We start from the raw sequence: 23,697 nt of genomic DNA, 5'->3' as shown, positions 1-23,697 counted from the left end.
AAGCTCTACTTGTGTGAGAAAAATGATATCGATTTAATTTGAGTACAGCGTTGCATGACCGCGCAATCCCCAGTTAAAGTAGCGCAGTGCCACATAGCAACAAATGGCCTGGTCATGAAGGAGCAAAAAAGTGCACCAGAAAGAAACATGAGTATTACAAATATTCCTTCTTGGTACATAATCACAAATTTCTTCATACAAATGTGCAATAAACGGTTTGTAAACCAACACCGAAGAATGGAAGACATCATAATCTCAACGCGTTTCGTCAAACACAGTTCACTTCATCACTGGCATGGTGTCTATAATAAATCTACAAAATGAAGAACAAATTATATGAGAAAAAAAGAAGTGAAGGAGGAAGTGGCTACAAGTAATAATGGTAGCAACCCACGGGGAAAAAAAACGAACAATCCCAACATCAGGGAAACCTACAACTGGTTGTCTGTCCCGGGGGGGCTGTGGAAACAGGAGAGTCGACCCACGAGCAAACCAAGGGGAACAAACGAGGAATAAGGAAGAGGTGGAACTGAGGTGCAGGCCCTATAGACTTGATTCGGGCTGGGTTCACACTATCTTCACATGCGGCTCCCAGCAGTGGGTTCCTGTGCGTCCCCATTCACCGATTCAGGTCCGACTTCAGACCCAAATTTTTGCCTGAATTCGGACCTGAAAAAGACGCACGGGAATTTGCACAATTTGCCACAGGGGAGATATGTAAGAGAGCCGGTCAAAATCTCCTGATATTGCGAATTGGATGTGGAGGGAAATAGTGTGAACCCGGCCTAACTCCTATAAATAAAAAGCTATACAGCTAGTCTGCCAAGAAAATACTTAACAAAAAAACATAGAAGACATAAAAGTGAAAAAAATGAATGAATAATAAAATTCAAAAAGTGTAAGGCAACAAGGTATGAAAGGTGTGTTAAGTAAACAAGTGAAAGGTTAAACACTGACAGAAGAGATATTATATATAAACACAACCAGAAGAAAAGAAAAGAAAAAGAAAATAATGGGACCCTAAAAAATACAAAGAGAACCAAAAATAGGCGAATATATATATATATATATATATATATATATATATATATATATATATATATATACTCTATATACCATTGATTGCAAACTCTACAACTTAACTTAAATACCACCACCAAGAGAAAGCTCTATCTGTCTAAAAAAATAATTATAAAAATGTCATTTAGGTACAGTGTTGCATGAGTAATTGTCATTCAAAGTGTGACAGCACTGAAAGCTGAAAATTGGCCTGGGCAGGAAGGGGATGAACGTGTCCGGTATTAAAATAGATAAAATACAAAAAAAAAGTTCCTCTCAGTAATCAGAACTTACTCGAGCATTCCACAAGCTCTTGCTATGGATCTCAGAAAATGAAATAGGAAAATCTACAGCATTGGAAGGTCTGGATGGAAGAGAAAACACAAACGTTACCTACTGTGAGGATTGGGAGTCTTATTTTAAGATATTCTTGGCCTGGATACATTCTGGCCTGGTCTGGATTTCCCAGAACCTACTACCAAAAGCCATGAAGTGTACTCTATACACCAGGGAGGTGCGGTGAGGTGAGTGGCTGGTGAGGGTACTGGCTAGAATCAGAGCCAGACACACACGGGTTACATACGCCGCCATCGTCAGAGCGAGAGCAATAATTCTAGCACTAGACCTCCTCTGTAACTCTAAACATGTAACCTGTAAACATTTTAAAGCGTCGCCTATGGAGATTTTGTAAGTACTGAAGTTTGGCGCCATTCCACAAGTGTGCGCAATTTTAAATCGTGACATGTTGGGTATCTTTTTACTCGACATAACATCATCTTTCATAGTATATCAACAAAATTGGGCTAACTTTAGTGTTTGTTTATTTTTTACATTTTTTTATTCATGAAACAGTATCTTTAAACACTCCCCCTTCTATGACACTGCAGTGAGAGGCGTGCCTCCACTGCAGCATTTTTATTGGACAGCTTCGCCAAATGGTACTTTACCATTGGTCCAAGGCTCCAAGCTGTCCATTGAGCTCATTGCCTCTGACAAGAGGTGAGGAGAATGCATATGAGCAAATAAAGATCCGGATAGCCGCACTCCAAAAAATAGTTGTTTCCTTTATTGAGGATACAGTCCGTACAAAAAAATTATTAACATTGCAAACCGCTAATGCGTTTCACACTGGTCTCACAGCTCTGATTAAGCACCAATGAGAGCGGTGTGAAACGCGTTAGCAGTTTGCAGTTTTAGTTTGTTTTTGTACAGACTGTATCTTCAATAAAGGAAACGACTATTCCGGCTATCCGGATCTTTATTTGCTCCTATGCATTCTACATTCTGAGCCGGCACCCTTGGCAAGGAAGGTGTTATTCAGGTACAGACGCCTAGAGCGACTTCTCTCTTTGAGAAGTGAGGAGAGGCACTGTGAGCTCATCCTCTCAGTCTGCTGCAAACGGAGTGTGCCGGCTTGGATTTAAACTGGCTGCTCTGTATGTAGCTTCTGACAGGCTGTGCAAGGAGCCCGGTATCTCCAGAACCATAGATGATAGGAGCCCCAGTGGTGGGGTAGGACTTCAGCTACCTACCCCCTCCCAAAATATGGGGTCTCTGTGACCCATGGTTGCCGAGCTATGACCCTTGAAGCTCAATTGTTTTGTTTTTTTCCTGTCTTTTTTTTAATGTTCATGGCAGGTGAGGCTTTGCCACCTGCCTCCCCTGACTGCACGTCCCTGCTATATACTGGTGGAAGCTAACAGTGGTATGTCAACTAGATAAATGACTCCATGTTTAGAATGTTTCCGGTCTATAATCCAGAGGCTCTGGATGGACAGTAGGATAAATAGCTCTATATTTAGGAGATATCTGATCTATAAACCAGAGGCTCTGGATGTAGTAGAATATTATCATATAAGACTCACCTGAATCCGCAGTGGGCAGTAGTGATAACCCACTGATTTTTTATAAGGGAAACACCGCAAAAGTGGGATCGAGGGCTGATCTGTGGAAGAAGAATCATGAAGTCATTGTTTTATATACAGACCACTTCACCTACCCCATGGAGAAAAGGACCCGCCATTATGGACTCCAAAACATTTCTTTGGCCTATGATCACATAACTACAGTGCCTTGAAAAAGTATTCATACCCCTTGAAATTTTCCACATTTTGTCATGCTACAACCAAAAACGTAAATGTATTTTGTTGTTTTTTTTTGTGATAGACCAACACAAAGTGCCACATAATTATGAAGTGGAAGAAAAATGATAAATGGTTTTCAACATTTTTTACAAATAAATATCTAAAAAGTGAGGCATGTACAGCCCCCTTTATTCTGATACCTCTGATAACTAAAATCTAATGGAACCAATTGCCTTCAGAAGTCACCTAATTAGTAAATAGAGTCTACTTGTGTGTAATTTAATCTAAGTATTTATAGTATTTATAATACAGCTATTCTGTGAAGCCCTCAGAGGTTTGTTAGAGAACCTTAGTGAACAAACAGCATCATGAAGGCCAAGGAACATACCAGAAAGGCCAGGGATAAAGTTGTGGAGAAGTATAAAGCAGGATTAGGTTATAAAAAAATTTCCCAAGCTTTGAACATCTCACGGAGCTCTGTTCAATCCATCATCGGAAAATGGAAAGAGTATGGCACAACTGCAAACCTACCAAGACATGGCCGTCCACCTAAACTGACCGGCCGGGCAAGGAGAACATTCATCAGAGAAGAGCCAAGAGGTCCATGGTAACTCTGCAGGAGCTGCAGAGATCCACAACGCAGGTGGGAGAATCTATCCACAGGACAACTATCAGTCATGCTCTCCACAACTCTGCCCTTTATGGAAGAGTGACAAGAAGAAAGACATTGTTAAAAGAGAGCCATAGGCAGAAGCCATGTGGGGGGACACAGCAAACATGTGGAAGAAGGTGCTCTAGTCAGATGAGACCAAAATTGAGCTTTTTGGTCCAAAAGCAAAATGCTATGTATGGCGGAACACTAATAGGGCGTACACACGGTCGGACTTTGTTCGGACATTCCGACAACAAAATCCTAGGATTTTTTCCGACGGATGTTGGGTCAAACTTGTCTTGCATACACACGGTCACACAAAGTTGTCGGAAAATCCGATCGTTCTGAACGTGGTGACGTAAAACACGTACGTCTGGACTATAAACGGGGCAGTGGCCAATAGCTTTCATTTCTTTATTTATTCTGAGCATGCATGACACTTTGTGCGTCGGATTTGTGTACACACGATCGGAATTTCCGACAACGGATTTTGTTGTCGGAAAATTTTATATCCTGCTCTCAAACTTTGTGTGTCGGAAAATCCGATGGAAAATGTGTGATGGAGCCTACACACGGTCGGAATTTCCGACAACAAGGTCCTATCACACATTTTCCATCGGAAAATCCGACCGTGTGTACGGGGCATAACACTGCACATCACCCTGAACACACCATCCCCACCGTGAAACATGGTGGTGTCAGCATCACGTTGTGGGAATGCTTTTCTTCAGCAGGGACAGGGAAGCTGGTCAGAGTCGATGAGAAAATGGATGGAGCCAAATACAGGACAATCTTAGAAGAAAACCTGTACACACGTACTGTCCGCATACACACGGTCGGAATTCCTGACAGAAAAAGTCAGATGGGAGCTTTTGGTCAGACATTCCGACTGTGTGTATGCCCCATCGGACTTTTTCTGTCGGCATTTCCAAAGGACTTAGATATAGAACATGTTCTAAATCTTTCTGTCGGAAATGCCGACGGAGGTTAGCACGTTGGCAAGTCCGACCGTGTGTACGCGGCATTAGAGTCTGCAAAAAACTTGAGACTGGGGTGGAGGTTCCCCTTCCAGCAGGACAGCGACCCTAAACATAACAGCCAGAGCTACAATGGAATGGTTTAGATCAAAGCATATTCATGTGTTATGCCGCGTACACACAATCAGGATTTTGGTCGGAAAAAAAAAATGATGGCTTTTCCGACGGGATTCCGCTCAAGCTTGGCTTGCATAGACATGGTCACACAAAAGTTCGCTGAACTTTCGATCGTCAAGAATGCGGTGATGTACAACACTACGACGAGCCGAGGAAATTAAGTTCAATGCTTCTGAGAATGCGTAGGAATTTTGCACGTCGGAATTGCTACAGACGATCGGATTTTCGGATAGGAACTTTTTCCGACCAAAAAATTGAGAACATGCTCTCAATCTTTTGCTGGCTGGAATTCGGTCAGCAAAAGTCCGATGGAGCGTACACACGGTTGCATTTTCCGACCAAAAGCTCTCAGTGCTCTTTTGCTGGCTGAATTTCCGATCATGTGTACGTGGCATTAGAATGGCCCAGTCACAGTCCAGACTAGGGATGAGCCAAACACCCCCCCCCCCCGGGTTCGGTTCGCAGCAGAACTTGCGAACAGGTAAAAAATTTGTTCAAACACGCGAATGCCGTTAAAGTCAATGGGACACGAACATGAATAATCAAAAGTGCTCATTTTAAAGGCTTATATGCAAGTTATTGTCATAAAAAGTGTTTGGGGACCTGGGTCCTGCCCCAGGGGACATGGATCAATGCAAAATGAAGTTTTAAAAACAGCCATTTTTTCTGGAGCAGTGATTTTAATAATGCTTAAAGTGAAACAATAAAAGTGTAATATTCCTTTAAATTTCGTAGCTGGGGGGTGTCTATAGTATGCCTGTAAAGGGGCGCGTGTTTCCCGTGTTTAGAACAGTCTGACACCAAAATGACATTTCAAAGGAAAAAAAGTCATTTAAAACTACTCGCGGCTATTAATGCATTGCCGGTCCGACAATACACAAAAAAGTTAATTGATAAAAACGCCATGGGATTTCCCCACAGGGGAACCCCGAACCAAAATAATTAAAAAAATGTGTGGGGGTCCCCCTACATTCCAAACCAGGCCCTTCTGGTCTGGTATGGATTTTAAGGGGAACCCCGCGCCAAAATGAAAAAAAAAATTGCGTGGGGGTCCCCCTAAATTCCATACCAGGCCCTTCTGGTCTAGTATGGATATTAAGGGGAACCCCACGCCAAAATTTAAAAGAAAATGGCGTGGGGGTCCCCCTAAATTCCATACCAGGTCCTTCAGGTCTGGTATGGATATTAAGGGGAACCCCACTCCAAATTTTTTTTTTAAATGGCGTGGGGGTTCCCCAAAAATCCATACCAGACCCTTATCCGAGCATGCAACCTGGCAGGCCACAGGAAAAGAGGGGGGACGAGAGAGCACCCCCCTCCTGAACCATACCAGGCCACATGCCCTCAACATTGGGAGGGTGCTTTGAGGTAGCCCCCCAAAGCTACCTCCCCCTGTTGATGGGGAGAAGGGCCTCATCCCCACAACCCTTGGCCGGTGGTTGTGGGGGTTTGCGGGCAGGGGGCTTATCGGAATCTGGAAGCCCCTTTTAACAAGGGGACCCCAGATCCCGCCCCCTCATGTGAATTGGTAATGGTGTACAAATGTACCCCTAACATTTCACAAAAAAAGTGTCAAAAAGGTTAAAAAACACAAGAGACGGTTTTTGACAATTCCTTTATTAATTCCTTCTTCTTTCGGCTTCTTCTTCCATCTTCTTTCTTCTGGTGTTCTTTTGGTGTTCTTCTTCTTGCTCCATCTTCTTCTTCATCTTCTTCTTCTCCATCTTCTTGTTCTTCGTCTGCTCTTCTCGTCCCGCATCTTCCTCCAGGCTTCTTCTCCGCTCCGACCACACGATCCGCCTCAGTGGGAGTCTTCAGCCGTGTGACGCTTCTTCTGACATTTCTTATATAATGGAGGGCGGGGCCACCTGGTGACCCCACCCTCCTCTGACAGATGGGGAATTCACGGGACTTCCCTGAGGCTTTCCCCGTGTTGTCAGAGGGGGGCAGGGTCACCCAGTTACATGACCAATTCACACAGGGGGGCCGGGATCTGGGGGTCCCCTTGTTAAAGGGGGCTTCCAGATTCCGATGAGCCCCCCACCCGCAGACCCCCACAACCACCAGCCAAGGGTTGTGGGGATGAGGCCCTTGTCCCCATCAACATGGGGACAAGGTGCTTTGGGGGGCTACCTCAAAGCACCCTCCCAATGTTGAGGGCATGTGGCTACGGTTCAGGAGGGGGTGGTGCTCTCTCGTCTCCCCCTCTTTTCCTGCGGCCTGCCAGGTTGCGTGCTCGGATAAGGGTCTGGTATGAATTTTTGGGGGGACCCCACGCCATTTTTTTTTTCATTTTGGCACGGGGTTCCCCTTAAAATCCATACCAGACCTGAAGGGTCTGGTATGGATTTTGAGGGGGACCCCCCACGCCATTTTTAAAAAAATTTTGGCGTGGGTTTCCCCTTAACTATTCATACCAGACCTGAAGGGCCTGGTATGGAATTTAGGGGGACCCTCATGCCTTTTTTTTTTAATTTTGGCGCGGGGTTCCCTTTAATATCCATACCAGACCTAAAGGGCCTGGTATGGAATTTAGGGAGACCCACACGCATTTTTTTATTTATTTGGTTCGGGGTTCCCCTGTGGGAATGAACCCTTATGTGTATTGTTGGACCGACAATTCATTAACCATTTCCGGACCGCCACACGACGATGTACGTCCAAAAAAGGGGGATACCGTTGTTATGGCAGCAGCTAGCTGCCATAACCCCGGTATCCCCATTTTCGTGCGGTGGCCGGCTTTCTGATAAAAGTGGTCCCTGCGGCGGATTCGCCGCGAGATCACTTTTATCAGTGGTGGGAGAGGGACCCCCTCCCGCCGCGATCTGGTGCCGGTAGCGGTGGAGGTGATCACGTCCGTCTCCGTCCTGTGTCTGGAGACGAGTGAGGCTAAGATGGCGCCTACTCGCCTCCATGACACTGCTGGGCGGAAGCGACGTCAAAACGTCACTTCTGCCCATGCCTCTTAAAGGCATATTTTTTTCAATGTAATTTTTTTAAATGATTTTTTTTTTTGCATTTTAATGTAAATATGAGATGTGAGGTCTTTTTGACCCCAGATCTCATATTTAAGAGGTCCTGTCATGCTTTTTTCTATTACAAGGGATGTTTACATTCCTTGTAATAAGAATAAAAGTGACACAATTTTTTTTTAAATGGTGTAAAAAAAAAAAAAATTAAAATAAATAATAAAAATATATATATATTTAAAAAAAAAAAACCGTCCTGACGAGCTCACGCGCAGCAGCGAATGCAGACGCGAATGCATACGCGAATGCATACGCGAGTAGCGCCCGCATATGAAAACGGTGGTCAAAACCAAACATGTGAGTTATCGCCACGACCGGTAGAGCGAGAGCAATAATTCTAGTCCTAGACCTCCTCTGTAACGCAAAACATGCAACCTGTAGAATTTTTTAAATGTCGCCTATGGAGATTTTTGAGGGTAAAAGTTTGACGCCATTCCACGAGCGGGCGCAATTTTGAAGCGTGACATGTTGGGTATCAAATTACTTGGCGTAACATTATATTTCACAATATAAAAAAAAAACTGGGCTAACTTTACTGTTGTCTTATTTTTTTATTCAAAAAAGTGATTTTTTTTCCAAAAAAAAGTGCGCTTATAAGACCGCTGCGCAAATACGGTGCAAAAAAAAAGTATTGCAACGACCGCCATTTTATTCTCTAGGGTGTTAGAAAAAAAAACATATATAATGTTTGGGGGTTCTAAGTAATTTTCTAGCAAAAAAACCTGTTTTAAACATGTAAACACCTAAATTCCAAAACGAGGCTGGTCCTTAAGTGATTAATAGCCGCGGGTAGTTTTAAATGACTTTTTTGCCTTTGAAATGTCATTTTGGTGTCAGACTGTTCTAAACACAGGAAACATGCGCCCCTTTACAGGCATACTATAGACACCCCCCAGGTACGAAATTTAAAGGGATATTACACTTTTATTGTTTCACTTTAAGCATTATTAAAATCACTGCTCCCGAAAAAACGTCCGTTTTTTTTGCATTGATCCATGTCCCCTGGGGCAGGACCCGGGTCCCCAAACACTTTTTATGACAATAACTTGCATATAAGCCTTTAAAATGAGCACTTTTGATTTCTCCCCTAGACTTTTAAAGGTTAAAAGACTAAAAAAAGTCTTTCGAATTTGCCGCGAACACCCCAAACTTTTCACATTTGTAAAAAAATTTGAAAACCATTTATAATTTTCCTTTCACTTCACAATTATGTGCCACTTTGTGTTGGTCTATCACTTGAAATCCCAGTAAAATACATTTACGTTTTTGGTTGTAACATGACAAAATGTGGAAAATTTCAAGGGGTATGAATACTTTTTCAAGGCACTGCAATTATCTAGGCAGTCAGACATGCTGCTAACACTGGCAGAAATCCAAAGCAGCACCTTCAGCCCTCCTTTTGGTTATATGTATCCATGCCAGCAAGACTGTATTCTTTTCTTGGACTTTAGAGAGGTTTTGCCATTGAGGATAGAAAGAGAAAGCTTATCCACATATCTTCACTCTTTGATGTTTGGCAGGCGTCTACCTTCTCAGTTTGCCAACGGCTCATCTCCTAGGTACTTCTAGTGCCATCTTATGCCCCTTGACATTCTTTGGCGTGACACATATTCTCACCTACCCCTCCACCCCTTTACTGAAGGTGAGCATTGAAGAAGGTCACAAGGGAGATTCTAGAGAGCAGGAGGTCTTGGGATTATTGGAGAGGACAGTTTGACTGGTATATTGAGACAAGACTGGAGATGTTAATTGGGTTATGGATGGCTTGGTATGTTGTTTTTAGCATTTAGATTTTTTTGAGGGGGAATTGGAAGCCAGTGGAGGGATTGGCAGAGAGGAGTGAAGGGCACTGCATGGAAGCCAGAGGAGGGATTGGCAGAGAGGGGTGGAGGACACTGAATGGAAGCCAGAGGAGGGATTGGCAGAGAGGGGTGGAGGACACTGAATGGAAGCCAGTGGCGGGATTGACAGAGAGGGGTGGAGGACACTGAATGGAAGCCAGTGGAGGGATTGACAGAGAGGGGTGGAGGACACTGAATGGAAACCAGTGGAGGGATTGACAGAGAGGGGTGGAGAACACTGAATAGAAACCAGTGGAGGGATTGACAGAGAGGGGTGGAGGACACCGAATGGAAGCCAGTGAAAGGATTGGCATAGGGGGGAGGACAATGAATGGAATGCAGTGGAGGGACTGGCAGAGAGGGGTGGAGGACACTGAATAGAAACCAGTGGAGGGACTGGCAGCGAGGGGTGGATGACACTGAATGGAAGCCAGTGGTGGGACTGGCAGAGAGGGGTGGAGGACACTGAGTGGAGGCCAGTGGAGGGAATTGGTATAAATGGGTGGAGGACACTGAATGGAAGCCAGTGAAGGGATTGGCATAGAGGGGTGGAAAAAGATAAATGAAAGCCAGTGGAGGGATTGACAGAAAGGGGTCGAGGACATTCAATGGAAGCCAGTAAAGGGATTGGCAGAGAGGGGTGGAGGACACTGAATGGAAGCCAGTGGAGGGATTGGCAGAGAGGGGTGGAGGACACTAAGTGGAAGCTGGTAGAGGGATTGGCATAGAGGGGTGGAGGACATTGAATGGAAGCCAGTGAAGGGACTGGCAAAGAATCGCTTGAGAAGGAAGCTGCAATAGTCAAGGTGAGTGATAACAAGGGAGTGATTGGCAGAGAGAGATTGAGGATACTGAATGGAAGCCAGTGGAGTGATTAGCAGAGAGGGTGGAGGACACTGAATGGAAGCCAATGGAGGGATTGGCAGAGAGGGGTGGAGGACACTGAATGGAAGCCAGTGGAGGGACTGTCAGAGAGGGGTGGAGGACACTAAGTGGTAGCCAGTGGAGGGATTGGCAGAGAGTGGTTGAGGTCACTGAATGGAAGCCAGTAGAGGGATTGGCAGAGAGGGGTGGAGGACACTCAATGGAAGCCAGTGGAGGGATTGGCATAGAGGGGTGGAGGACACTGAATGGAAGCCAGTGGAGGGATTGGCAGAGAGGGGTGGAGAACACTGAATGGAGGCCATTGAAGGGATTGGCAGAGAGGGGTGGAGGACACTCAGTGGAAGCCAGTGGAGGGATTGGCAGGGAGGGGTGGAGGATACTGAATGGAAGCCAGTGAAGGGACTTGCAAAGAGGGGTGGAGGACACCGAATGGAAGCCAGTGAAGGGACTAGCAAAAAGGGGTGGAGGACACTGAATGGAGGCCATTGGAGGAATTGGCAGAGAAAAGTGGCAGACATGGAATGGAAGCCAGTGGAAATATTGGCAGAGACCCTGAGAAGCTGGTAAGTGAAATGACCATGGGAATAGCAATCATGATAGACTAAAGGGAGGATAGCCTTTGCTGAGGCAGTCGTATGAGAAGGGAGTTGCAATAGTCAAGGTGAGTGATAACAAGGGAGTGAATGAGTAGCTTAGAGGTTTCATTGGCTGAGAAGGGGCAGATTTTGAAGATAATGTTGAGGTGAAGTCTACAAAGTTAGGACAGTGATTGGATTTGGGGCTGAAAGGACAGGTCAGAGTCCAGAATTGCACATAGCACCCTGCCATGAGGGGAGGGACTTATAGCTGTATTATTGATCTTTATTGAAAGTAAGGGAGGTGGGCATGGGTGGGGGAGGGGTGGGCGAGAATTATGAGCTCAGTTTTAGAAAGATTGAGTTTGAAGAAGTGGTGTGGTGTGATACTGATATGTCAGTTAGTAAGTTAGTAATGTGAGAGGAGACTGAAGGGGTGCGGTGGGGAGTAGAGAGATAGATTTGGGTGTCATTAGCATAGAGCTGGTACTAGGAGCCATAGAAGGTTATCAAATGACAAAATGAGGAGGTGTGGATAGAGAAGAGAAGGGTTCCAGGGACAGAGCCTTGGGGACCCCTACAGAAAGAAGTGATTGTACCTGAATAGATACCTGCCGTGGCCCAGAACAAGAGGCGGTTTTTGCACCATTCACAAGCCTGACGTAGCCAAAGATAAGGGGCCTGATGACAGGAATGCCCAAACCTGAGAAAATAAACACATTCCTATTATAACTGCCAGTAATACATTGTTACACACTACCATATAATACAACGCAACATCTATATACTGTATATGCATAGGCGCGCTTAGGTGTAAATATGGCTGCTGCCTCCCTTGGAACCTTCACCGCGTGAAATAGAGTGCAATATAAAGAGGTAGGTGGCACTGCCAAGAGACTTAGTAATAGATTGACCAAAGCGATCTTGAAAATGTGCTAAAGTGCATGTGCAAGTGCAAATTGTTACCAAGACTCCAAATTATCCTATTGTGCCAAAAATCAATAAGAATAAAGAATAAAAAGTGGTTTACAAAACTGCAAATAGTGCCAAATAAAAATCTTCATCCATAAACAGAATAAAGTGCTGATAAGAATATATATCTATATAAACCCTGGCATGATGTCCGCACCACTCACCATCCTCGGGCAACCCATCACCCCCAGCACTAAAGCCAAAAGCCTCGGAGTCATCTTTGACTCAGACATGACAATGGATGCACAATAGGATCAGTAGTCAGCAGATCCCACTACCTTCTTCGGCAATTATGTAGACTCATCCCCTTCATACCGGAAGGAGATACAGCAGCAGTAGTTGGAACAATCATCAATTCCCGACTCGACTACGCAAATTCACTCTACCTAGGACTTCCCAAATACCAAATTTCACGTCTATAAATCGGCCAGAACACAGCAGCCAGACTGGTAACTGGAAAAAACCCTGGGAATCAATCACCCCACCCCTGAGGAGCCTCCATTGGCTAGCCATGAAGGACCAGGTTTAATATAAGACCCTCTTCCTCACTCACAAATGTACACAAGGAAAAGCCCCGCAATACATCTGTGAAAAAATAAAGCACTACACCCCAGGTCCCCCTCTCCGGTCAACTAACCAGAACCTCCTCCACATCCCCAAGACACGCTATAAATTAAAAGGCAAATGAAGGTTCGCGGTCCAAGGCCCCCGGCTATGGAATGCTCTACCCGCAGACATCCGCTCGGTAGAAAACCATCTGGCCTTCAGGAAGAAGCTCAAGACCCATCTCTTCTGAAGACCCAGATGGACACTGGTGGCAAAAGCGCCTTGAGACTATTTAGTTTACATATGTAGCGCTATACAAGTTATTCATTCATTATCCAATGCAGGAACCTTTTCCATGGTGTGTTAAATCACGGGATATCAGCATGTGGATGGATGGAAAGGAGGGACACTCATAGTGTAAATGTCAAGTCCTTCCCATAAGATAATAACATCATCTATGTATCTTCGGTAGAATTTTAATTGTGGTCGTTCGCTCTCATAGATGTGTTCCTCCTCCCACATGTTCAAAAAGGTTGGCAACACTAGGAGCATAACAAGTTCCCATTGCCAACCCCTTAGTCTGAACATAACATAACAAACAATAACATAACAAACAATAGTTCTTTTTGTACCAAAAATAGTTACTCTCCATAGCCATTTTGAGACCCTCAAGAATCAACCCAATCTGTTCTTGGTCTCTGTATGTAGGGCTCATCCCTACATACAGTATGTTACAATGTGCCACAAACATACAATGCGTGTACTCACCATAGGCTCTGCTGAGCAGGACCAGGCAGGGCAGGACCCACAGGATTGACATTTTCTGGTTTTCTTGGCTATGATGACAATTGTAAGGTCCGTTCAGCTTATATACACTCAGTCAGCCAATCAGGGGAGAGCTCCAGGCTTGCTATAAGGACAATTTCCATACACCTATCTGGAAGAAAATTAGACAGCAGAAGGGTCTTGGGAGAAGCAAAGAGAATGGTTTGGTTGGAATTTTGATGTAGCTGGGTGCAGAGTTTCTGACAGCTTTGAAGGTTGTTTTTAGTATCTTGACCTTTATTAGTTGGGTGAGCGTAAGCCAATGTAGGGATTGGCAGAGAGGGGTGGTGGACACTGAATGACTGGTAAGATGGGCGATTCTGGCAGCAGCATTCATGATGAACTGAAGAGGGGGAAGCCTCTGTAGAGGTAAACCAATGAGCAGGGAATTGCAATAGTCGAGGCAAGAGATAACCAGAGAAAGAATTAGTGGGTTTGTGGTTTCATTGGCTAAGATGGGGTGTATTTTGGACATGTTACAAAGGTTAAGGCACAATGATCTGGACAGTGATTGGATGTGTGTTTCAGGGGCATTACAGAGCCCAAAGGGCATCATGGTGTACTCAGACAAACTGGATGCAAAATGTTTTCTTTCATTCATCTACCCCCAGGACTCTTATGCTGCGTACACATGACCGGACTTTATGGCATACTTTGCCCGGCGGACTTTCCAACGGACTTTACGACGGACTTTCCGAATGAACGGACTTGCCTACACATGATCAACCAAACTCCGACAATTTCATACGTGATGACGTACGACCGGACTAAAACAAGGAAGTTCATAGCCAGTAGCCAATAGCTGCCCTAGCGTCGGTTTTTGGCCGTTGGACTAGCACACAGACGAGCGGACTTTTTGACCGGACTCGAGTCCGTCAGATAGATTTGAAACATGTTTCAAATCTAAGTCCGTCAAACTTTTGAGAAAAAAAAGTCTGCTGGAGCCCACACACGATCGAATTGTCCGACGGACTCCGGTACGCCGGACCAAGTATGCTGGAAAGTCCGCTCGTGTGTACGCGGCATCAGAAGTTAAGCTTGGTGAAAACCTTAGAGGACCTCAATCTTTGGAAAACCTTGGGAACTTATAGGAGTTGCTAATGTCTTTATTATTACTTTGTTGAGGACCATTTAATTGATAAAAAGGTAAGGAGGGCTGTCATTCCTTTCCACAGATATTGTGATTGTGCCCCAAGGAGAAGCAGGATTAATGAACCTTTTTCAATATTCTCATCAATAATCATCTGATAATGGGAAGATTTAGTTGAATGAAATCTCTGGGTAGAAGTTCAACTGAACAATAATAAATACAGTTTGGAGGAAGAGAGTCTGACCCTTTCTTGTCAAATATTTTTAAGTATCCTTGGTAAACGAGTGGGGTCATCACCAATTTTTTTATGTTCTCACAGAGAAGGCTCCCAGGATTGACCAGTCAGAACTGACAACAATTATTAGAGGAAAATAAATATCTCTCCAGAGGACTAATTGATACTTGGCTATGAACCTGTAACCAGTAGGGTTAGGAGAATGGTTCAGGCTGAACAAAATTCGGGCCTGAACATCACCTGTTCCTCTGTTTGGGGAACAACAGAATTTGCGGGGCGTTTGGCGCGATGTTTTCCCGCTGAGTGCCCCACAATGCACTGCACGCTGCACAGTGCATTCTGAGCCCCAATTGGGCAAAGCTTTGCCCAATCAGGGCACAGTGAATAGCTAGTTAAGGAGCAGGGCCGGGAAGCCTACCGCTGTGTCCTTAACAAAGGATGAGTCATCAGCTGTCAACGGGCTTCCCCACTGACAGCTGAATGAAAAAAAAACATTGCCAGCAATCGAAAAAGTGAAAGAAAAACTATGTGGGGTTCCCCCAAAATCTATATCAGACCCTCATCCGAGCATACAGCTTGGCAGGCCAGGAAAGGCCTGTTTTTTTTCTTATTGACACTTTTTTTGGTGGGGGGTACATTGTACCCCTACTCATTCACATGGGGGGCGAGATCTGGGGGCCCCCTTGTTAAAGGGGGCTCCAGATTCCAATGAGCCCCCTACTTGCAGACCCCCACAACCACAGTCCAGGGTTGTCAGGAAGAGGCCCTTGCTTTGGGGTGGGGGGACAGAGGACCCCCCTATGTTGAGGGAATGTGGCCTGGTATGGTTCAGGAGATAAGTGCTCGCTTGTCCCCCCTTTCCTGACTTGCTGGACTACAAGGTCTGGTATGGATTTTGGGTGGACCCTCTGACATTTTTTTTTCATTTTGGTGTGGGGTTCCCTGTAAAATCCATTCCAGACCTGAAGGGCCTGGTATGTACTGTACTGGGGGAGACCCCACGCCATTTTTTTTTTTACATTTTTGTATTGCCAGAAATGGTATTGCATGGTATTTGTATTGTATTGCTGGCAATTTAAAGTGGTTGTAAACCCACAAAAAAAAAACCCTGCAAGACAAAGTCCTAATGAGCTAGTATGCATAGCATACTAGCACATTATGAATTACTTACCTTAGATCAAGGCCCCCACAGCGGTCCTTGTACACCTACGTACCATTGCCTCAGTGCGCATGTGCCGATGACGTCGGAACATGCAGATACAGGGGATATCTCCTAAATCGTGCAGGTTTAGGAGATTTCCAGGGTAGCTACAGGTAAGCCTTATTATAGGCTTACTTGTAGTAAAAAGTGGTTGTAAAGGGTTTACCACCACATTAAAATGTAATTTTGGCAGTTTTCCTGCAGTAGGTTTTATACATGGTACAGATGCACCACTTTACAGGCAGACTAAGAGGACCCCCCCCCCCGGCACTATATTTAAAGGAATTTTTCATTTTTCTCTTTTAATCCCCCAACTTCAATTTTTCATTTTTATTGTTTCACTTTAAGCATCATTAATATCACTGCTCCTGTAAAAACGATCTTTTTTAAAAAACAGTTTTTCCATTTATACATGTTCCCCAGGGCAGTAACCAGACCCCCCATACCCTTTTTATGGCCAATAACTTGCATATAAGTCTTCAAAATGGGCACTTTTGATTTTTCAAATTCGAGTCCCATAGACTTTAATGGGATTTGGGGTTCAGGTTCAAACTTTTGCGATGTTCGAGAGTTCTCATGCGAACCGAACCGGGGGGGGGGGGGGGGTTCAGCCCATAGCAACCAGGGCATACCCAGAGTAATTGAAAAAAGTGGTCAAAGCTCAAGAACTCTCAATGACCCTGAGACATTGTGAGTCGTTGAAGAATGTCTCTTGTGTGACTAACTGAATATACAGAAATTAGGCCTCAGGATGGAGGGGTGTCCAGAGTTGTTAAGCTAGAGTATCATTCAAAAAACACATGCTAGATCTTGATAGAATGATATCTTGTACTTTAGTTATTTTTCTGGGGCCCTGCAGAGACAAAGAAAGGGTGATATGAGCTGATCTAGCTAATGGAATATGGACAGATAGGTGGTAGGAGAAATCTTCTTACTGTTTGGCCTCACTGGACAGTTACCCAGGAAGTGCCCTGGAGCTCCACAGTGGAGGCAGAAATTAGACTACCGATGACATTATTATTCTTCATGAGACACGGTACATCGAGCTAAGCCAAACTACCTGGGCCCAGGCACACCCAGAAATTCTGGAGGAGGAAAATATACTGGAGTTGAGGCTGTCACAGAGGATGGTTCAGTATAATGGGCCAGTCGAATGTTAGGCCTCATCTTCTCCAACTTTTTGTTGTTTCCAAAGATTTCTAAGTCTGCAGTCTGAGTTGCCATCTTGATTAGTTCATTTTGGGTAACAGGGATTCTGGCTCTGATTATTTCTTCTATCAGTTGTTCAGAGAGACCGATATGGAGGCAGAGGTGTGGTGTGGTGGTGCGTTGGAGACATAAGTGTGCTGAGAGGGGGCCATTGAAGGCTAAGCTCCTGCAGCTGTAGTGTCCTCCACAGTCACTCTGCCCGCCCCTCTCTCTTCTTGCCCAATCACAGAGCACTCTGTATTGGGCAAACCCATTTACAAAATACAAAGCCTTCTGTGAATGGACAGCAGAATAGAGTGGCAGGCAGGGCGGCTGATGTGTGAGAAAGTATAGCGATAGCCGTACTCCCGGCTCTGAGTAAAATTAGCAATTTTACTCAGAGATGAGTCCACAAGGAGGCATACACCTCGTTGGACTTATCCAATAGTAAGCAAGCATATTTTTGAAAGTGGCTGTATTCCTGAAGTTCAACTTTAAAGTATGGTAATACAGTGCCTTGAAAAAGTATTCACACCCCTTGAAATTTTCCACATTTTGTTTTGTTACAACCAAAAATGTAAATGTATTTTATTGGGATTGTATGTGATAGACCAACACAAAGTGGCACATACTTGTGAAGTGGAAGGAAAACGATAAATGTCTTTCAATTTTTTTTACAACTAAATATGTGAAAAGTGTGGGGGGGGCATTTGTATGGCGCCCTCCTGAGTCAATACTTTGTAGAACCCCCTTTCTCTGCAATAACAGCTGCAAGTCTTTTTGGGGATGTCTCTACCAGCTTTGCACATCTAGAGAGGGACATTTTTGCCCATTCTTCTTTGCAAAACAGCTCAAGCTCTGTCAGATTGTATGGAGATCGTCTGTGAACAGCAATTTTCAAGTCTTGCCACAGATTCTCAATTGGATTTAGGTCTGGACTGTGACTGGGTCATTCTAACACATGAATATGCTTTGATCTAAACCATTCTATTGTAGCTCTGGCTGTATGTTTCGGGTCGTTGTCCTGCTGGAAGGTGAACCTCCGCCCCAGTCTCAAGTCTTTTGTAGACTCTAACAGGTTTTCTTCTAAGATTATCCTGTATTTGTCTCCATCCATCTTCCCATCAACTCTGACCAGCTTCCCTGTCCCTGCTGAAGAAAAGCATCCCCACCACATGATGCTGCCACCACCATGTTTCACGGTGGGGATGGTGTGTTCAGGGTGATGTGCAGTGTTAGTTTTCCACCATACATAGCATTTTGCTTTTGGACCAAAAAGCTCAATTTTGGTCTCACCTGTCTAGAGCACCTTCTTCCACATGTTTGCTGTGTCCTCCACATGGCTTCTCACAAACTACAAACAGGACTTCTTATGGATTTCTTTCACCAATGTCTTTCTTCTTGTCACTCTTCCATAAAGGGCAGATTTGTGGAGTGCACTACTAATAATTGTCCTGTGGACGGATTCTCCCACCTGAGCTGCGGATCTCTGCAGCATTTCTTTGTTACTTTGTGTTGGTCTATCCCATAAAATCCCAATAAAATACATTTACGTTTTTGGTTGTAACATGACAAAATGTGGAAAATTTCAAGGGGTATGTATACTTTTTTAAGGCACTGTAAGGTAATGATATGCCTGTATTAGAACCACACCTATTTAAATAAATGCCCTACCCTTAATTTAAGTTCATACTTCCCCTTCAGTGGGTGGCTTGACGCACAGTAAAAAAAGGTGTCTCTGGGAAAAAAAAAAAAAAAAAAATTGACAACTATGCATAGAGGTCTTGTTAGCCCACTTGTGATACCAATAAAGTAAAAAAAAAAAAAAGTGTAAAAAATAAAACATTGTATAAGATGAGTAAAAATAATATAAAAATGTAAAGCACTCCCTCCCCCCTGTGCACACCTCATATAAAAAACGCAGTATAAGGCAAGCACGTGTATGTAAACATAAATAAGATTTTACGTCTATCTTTAAACTGATAACCTGTAAAGGCTTTTAAATCATCTTTTATGGAGAATCTTGGGTACCATCATTTTTTTTTTTTTTTTTTGCAATTTCACGTGAGTCATTTTTAGGCTTTTATCTATTTACTCGGTGCAACCCCATATTTTATATATTACCAAAAAATTGGGTATCATATTGTGTTTGCTTGCACTGAAAATGTGCATTGGATAAAATATATATTTTTTTTCATTTTGGATAGAGAAAGAGAGGATTTTAACCCGTCTGTTTTTTGTTTTTTTTGTTTAGCCATCTGTGTCCCATTGCAGAGATTTCCCTTCACGATTATCTCATGGGATAATTGGAGAAAATGTGTCACCTGATTCAATTATCTTATGAGATATTATTTTGTGAATTAAGCCCACCCATAACCAAACAGGACATGTGAGGAAATCCCTGTAAATTAAGGGAATTTCTTGGGGGCCCCAAGGTCACCAGAACTAGTGTCCCCATCAGAAGATTTCCCCTCTACGACAACCCAAAATTTGGGATTTCCTTCACTTTCAAAGACAATGGTAAACAGGACTAATAGAGAGGGGAATCTCTGTAAAGTTGTGTTCCAACCTGGGGAAAAAAAATAAAAATCAGCAGCTATAAATACTGTAGCTGCTGACTTTGAATATAAGGACACTTACCTACCAAAGAGCCCGCCACCTCAGCTGATTTTTGTGGTAGGGGAAACCGGCAGTGAAGCCTTTCGGCTTCACAGTTGGTTGCCTACTGTGCATGCGCAAAGCTGTGCTTTCTAACTGACCCGGCGGCAGAGGAAGGAGGAGGGGGGCCTAACTTCTGAGGGATGTCGCCGTGGCCCCGTCTCCCGAAAGTGGGAATAAGTACCTGTCTAAAACAGCTACCCTTCCCCCCCCCCCCCCCCTGAAAGGTACCAAATGTGGCACCGGAGGGGGGGAGGAAGAAGATCAGCGGAGCTTCCACTTTTGGGTGGAACTCCACTTTAACGGGGACACAGACAGCAATACAAACTGAAAAGGGTTGTAATCCCTCTTCACTCTATCCAAAAGTAAATAAAAAGTTTTGCCTTTAGTGATACTTTCATCTTCTGGTGGAGGTTTGTGCATTTTATAATAAATAGTATATAGACTACTGCAGAGTTTCAAAAAACAGGTAACAAATTTGAAAAAAATGTCAAGAAACAAAAAAATGAAATATAATATGGGGGGGTGTCCGCCATGGTAGAGAATTGCACCTCGATTCTTGAATTTCTTTCCAGATCAGCCCGGCGAAACATGGCAAAACAAATACTGCTGTCCCTGCACAGGAAATTCAACAAGATTTACAACTTGCATTCCCCCACATGCAAACATAAATAGGCCAAGTAGAACAAGAGCTGGTTGATGCTTACCAGGCACAAGCTCATTAGATAAGGGGGCTCAGGGATAAAATTGCTGATCTTGAGGACAAATCAAGAAGAAACTCTAAATTCAGGGTCATACCAGAGGAGATAACCCAGACTGAACTGATTCCAAATCTTCAGCAGTTCTATGAAATCATTCTACATTTGAGCTCTCCCCAGGAACTTATTGATGGGGCACACAGAATTGTTAAGCCTGAACATATCCCACCTGCGGTCCCCAGAGATGGACTAGCTAGAGAACATTTCTTCCACATAAAAGATCGACTCCTGTCCACCTCCAGGAAAACTGGTAAACTCCCAAAGCCATAGAAACATCTCTCTATGTTCAGATATTTCTGCATCTACCGCATTGAGAAACAGAAACCATTCAAATGTGTAACAAATGATCTCTGGGGGCAGAAGACTTCCTACAAATTGGAATATCTAAGTAAGCTGCTTATCTCTCATCAAAATAAAATCCTACCCATCAAGACTCCGAATGATGGCATCTCCTGCCTCAGTGTATAGGGTCTATTGCAGGATTCTTCTTCTCCCCCACCAACAGGCAAAGCTCCAGTCTTCTACATTTCTAGTGATTGGTCCAAAGTCCCAAAAACGTAATGCTACTCACCCTCCTGCCTTACGTTTCTCACTCACCAGTCAGTAGCCTTCCGTATAATGGGTCGGGAGTTTGGGATACCTCTTGTTCGGGGACTATTTATTCACCCCATCAGAGGGAGGACACCAATCACACGCCCATTGTGTATTTTATTAGTTCATTGTTTATTGTTTATTGTTCATTACTGTTTCATGATGTTCTGCATTGTTTGTTCAAATCATTCCGCTCTCATTGTTGATTTACGTATATTGACTCTCTTGGTTCTTTATGTCCTTTATAAGCATATTAGCTTGATATATTTTTCTTTATATATGGGGCCCATGAAGAACCTTCTAAGAATCACAGACATTATCCAAAATGGTTGAGATAACATCTATAAATGCTAGGGGACTTAAGGAAAAACTTTACTATTTTGTTTTGGACAGACTGGAGATGGATGAGAACACCTGTTAGAATCTTATTGCTACTTCTGTCCCCGTTAGGGAGATTCCCTATCATCAAAGGTGAAAGTAAAAGAAAATCCTAAACTTTGGGTTATTCCCCAGAACAGTATCAAGGGGAAATCTTTTCTGATGGGGACACTAGTTCTGCTGGGGGGGTATGTATTCCCTTAATTAGCAGGGATTTCATCACTTTGGAGGGATTTCCTCTGACTTCCTGTTTTGGCTGTGGGACAAAACGTGAAGGCTAATCTCCCCAATGGGACACGGATGGCAAAAAAACTGGCAGGGGACTATAACCACTCCTTACTCTTCTTTTTTTGGTTTATTGGTTGAAGAACTGGGATAGGGAATAGGATGAGCCTTGGGATACTGCAGAGTTAATGCAACTTAAAAGACACCCTCAGGTGGATTGAACTTCTTCAAAGTAGGCCACTAGTGTAAGAGGATGTGGACAAACAGCTTCAGATTCACTATGGAAACAGACCTGAACCAGCAAATATGTACCACTCACAAATAGAGGACAACACAGCAACAGTCTCTCCAGAATCTCTCAGGCGTTTACTCACTGTGTCCCTGTATACATGGATCCTTCTTTCCAGCATCAACCAGACTCTGCACCATGAGCCTCCTGGCCAGATCCTCAGTGGACTCTACTCTGGACTGTTACTGCAGCTTCAACAATCAGCCCTCCCCAGCTCTCCCTAAGCTAGGACAGTGTTTGAACTGTCCCTACCGGATAGTCCAGGAAAGGAGACAGCCCCTCCAGGCTGGGTCTCTCTCCACCAGACAAAGGATCCAGCTGTTCTAGGCCCCAAACTAATTATGCACACCTCAACCCCCTGCTGGTCACCATTCTGACCAGGGATTTGCTGAGGTAGCATAAATATTCATGCTGCCTATTCGGTTACTTCACACCTATGTCCCAGAACTGCCCAGAGAGTTCTGGAATGTAGGTAAGAACAATCAACCCTACAGCCTGTGGAATGTAGAACAGCCAAAAGCAATTAACCTGCTCTACTGGCTATGGAGGAACCAAAAACGAAATTTAACTAACTCTTCTAGCACCCTAACTAGGAGGGAAAAAAACACGATATGGTGGTTGAATGTCTCTCCAATCTCCCAACCACACCTAAAGGACTTCATTGGCATTTGAATTAAGCATTCATATTGTTCTATACCTTAAAACTAATTTTGCAGTTAATAAAACAGATGATACTTCTCCCTCTATAAACTGCGTGGCACATAAAGCTTCTATCACAGGATTCCTTATCCAACGTTTCTCATGACTGAAGAAGGCTCATAATAAGATTATGGAGTCTAATGCCCTGTACACACGATCGGACATTGATCGGACATTCGACAAAAAATTCCATGGATTTTTTCCGACGGATGTTAGCTCAAACTTGTCTTGCATACACACGGTCACACAAAGTTGTCGGAAAAATCAGATCGTTCTGAACGCGGTGATGTAAAACACGTACTTCGGGACTATAAACGGGGCAGTAGCCAATAGTTTTCATCTTTTAATTTATTCTGAGCATGCGTGGCACTTTGTGCTTTGGAATTGTCCACACACGGTCGGAGTTTACGCGAACGGATTTTGTCATCGGAAAATTTCATAGCAAGCTCTCAATCTTTGTGTGTCGGAAATTCCGATGGAAAAAGTCTGATGGAGCCCACACACAGTCGGAAATTCCGACAACAAGCTCCTATCGCACATATTCCGTCGGAAAGTCCGACCGTGTGTACAGGGCATTAATCCACAGTAAGGCCTGCTGAACTTTGGTAAACCAACACAATCCCTACTCTTCTTCATAAAACATAACGTGTGCACACCGAGTGAAAGGTCTGACTACTGCAGTAGAGAAGTCACTGTTGTGGGCACATCACAGACTTTTCACGTGGCAAAATAAATTTGGATCTCTCTTGGCCAATAAATGTAA

General features: G+C 44.0%; 1 protein-coding gene across 1 annotated transcript in view; it reads right to left on the bottom strand.

The window, feature by feature from the left end:
* Positions 1-21,390, bottom strand: part of LOC141130055 (chymotrypsinogen 2-like) — a 46,516-nt gene extending 25,126 nt beyond the window's left edge. Inside the window, exons 1-4 of the mRNA XM_073618032.1 lie at positions 21,350-21,390; positions 13,566-13,633; positions 11,879-11,982; positions 2,925-3,004 (exon numbers count right to left, since the gene is read on the bottom strand). Of these exons, the coding sequence (XP_073474133.1) occupies positions 2,925-3,004; positions 11,879-11,982; positions 13,566-13,617 (236 nt within the window). The 5' untranslated portion in view covers positions 13,618-13,633; positions 21,350-21,390. The remainder of the gene's footprint in view (positions 1-2,924; positions 3,005-11,878; positions 11,983-13,565; positions 13,634-21,349) is intronic.
* Between the last annotated feature and the right edge of the window lie 2,307 nt (positions 21,391-23,697).

The sequence above is a fragment of the Aquarana catesbeiana genome, linkage group LG01 (assembly GCF_042186555.1).
Source record: "Aquarana catesbeiana isolate 2022-GZ linkage group LG01, ASM4218655v1, whole genome shotgun sequence".
Lineage (NCBI taxonomy): Eukaryota > Metazoa > Chordata > Amphibia > Anura > Ranidae > Aquarana > Aquarana catesbeiana.
This window is presented reverse-complemented; position numbering and strand designations above follow the sequence as displayed.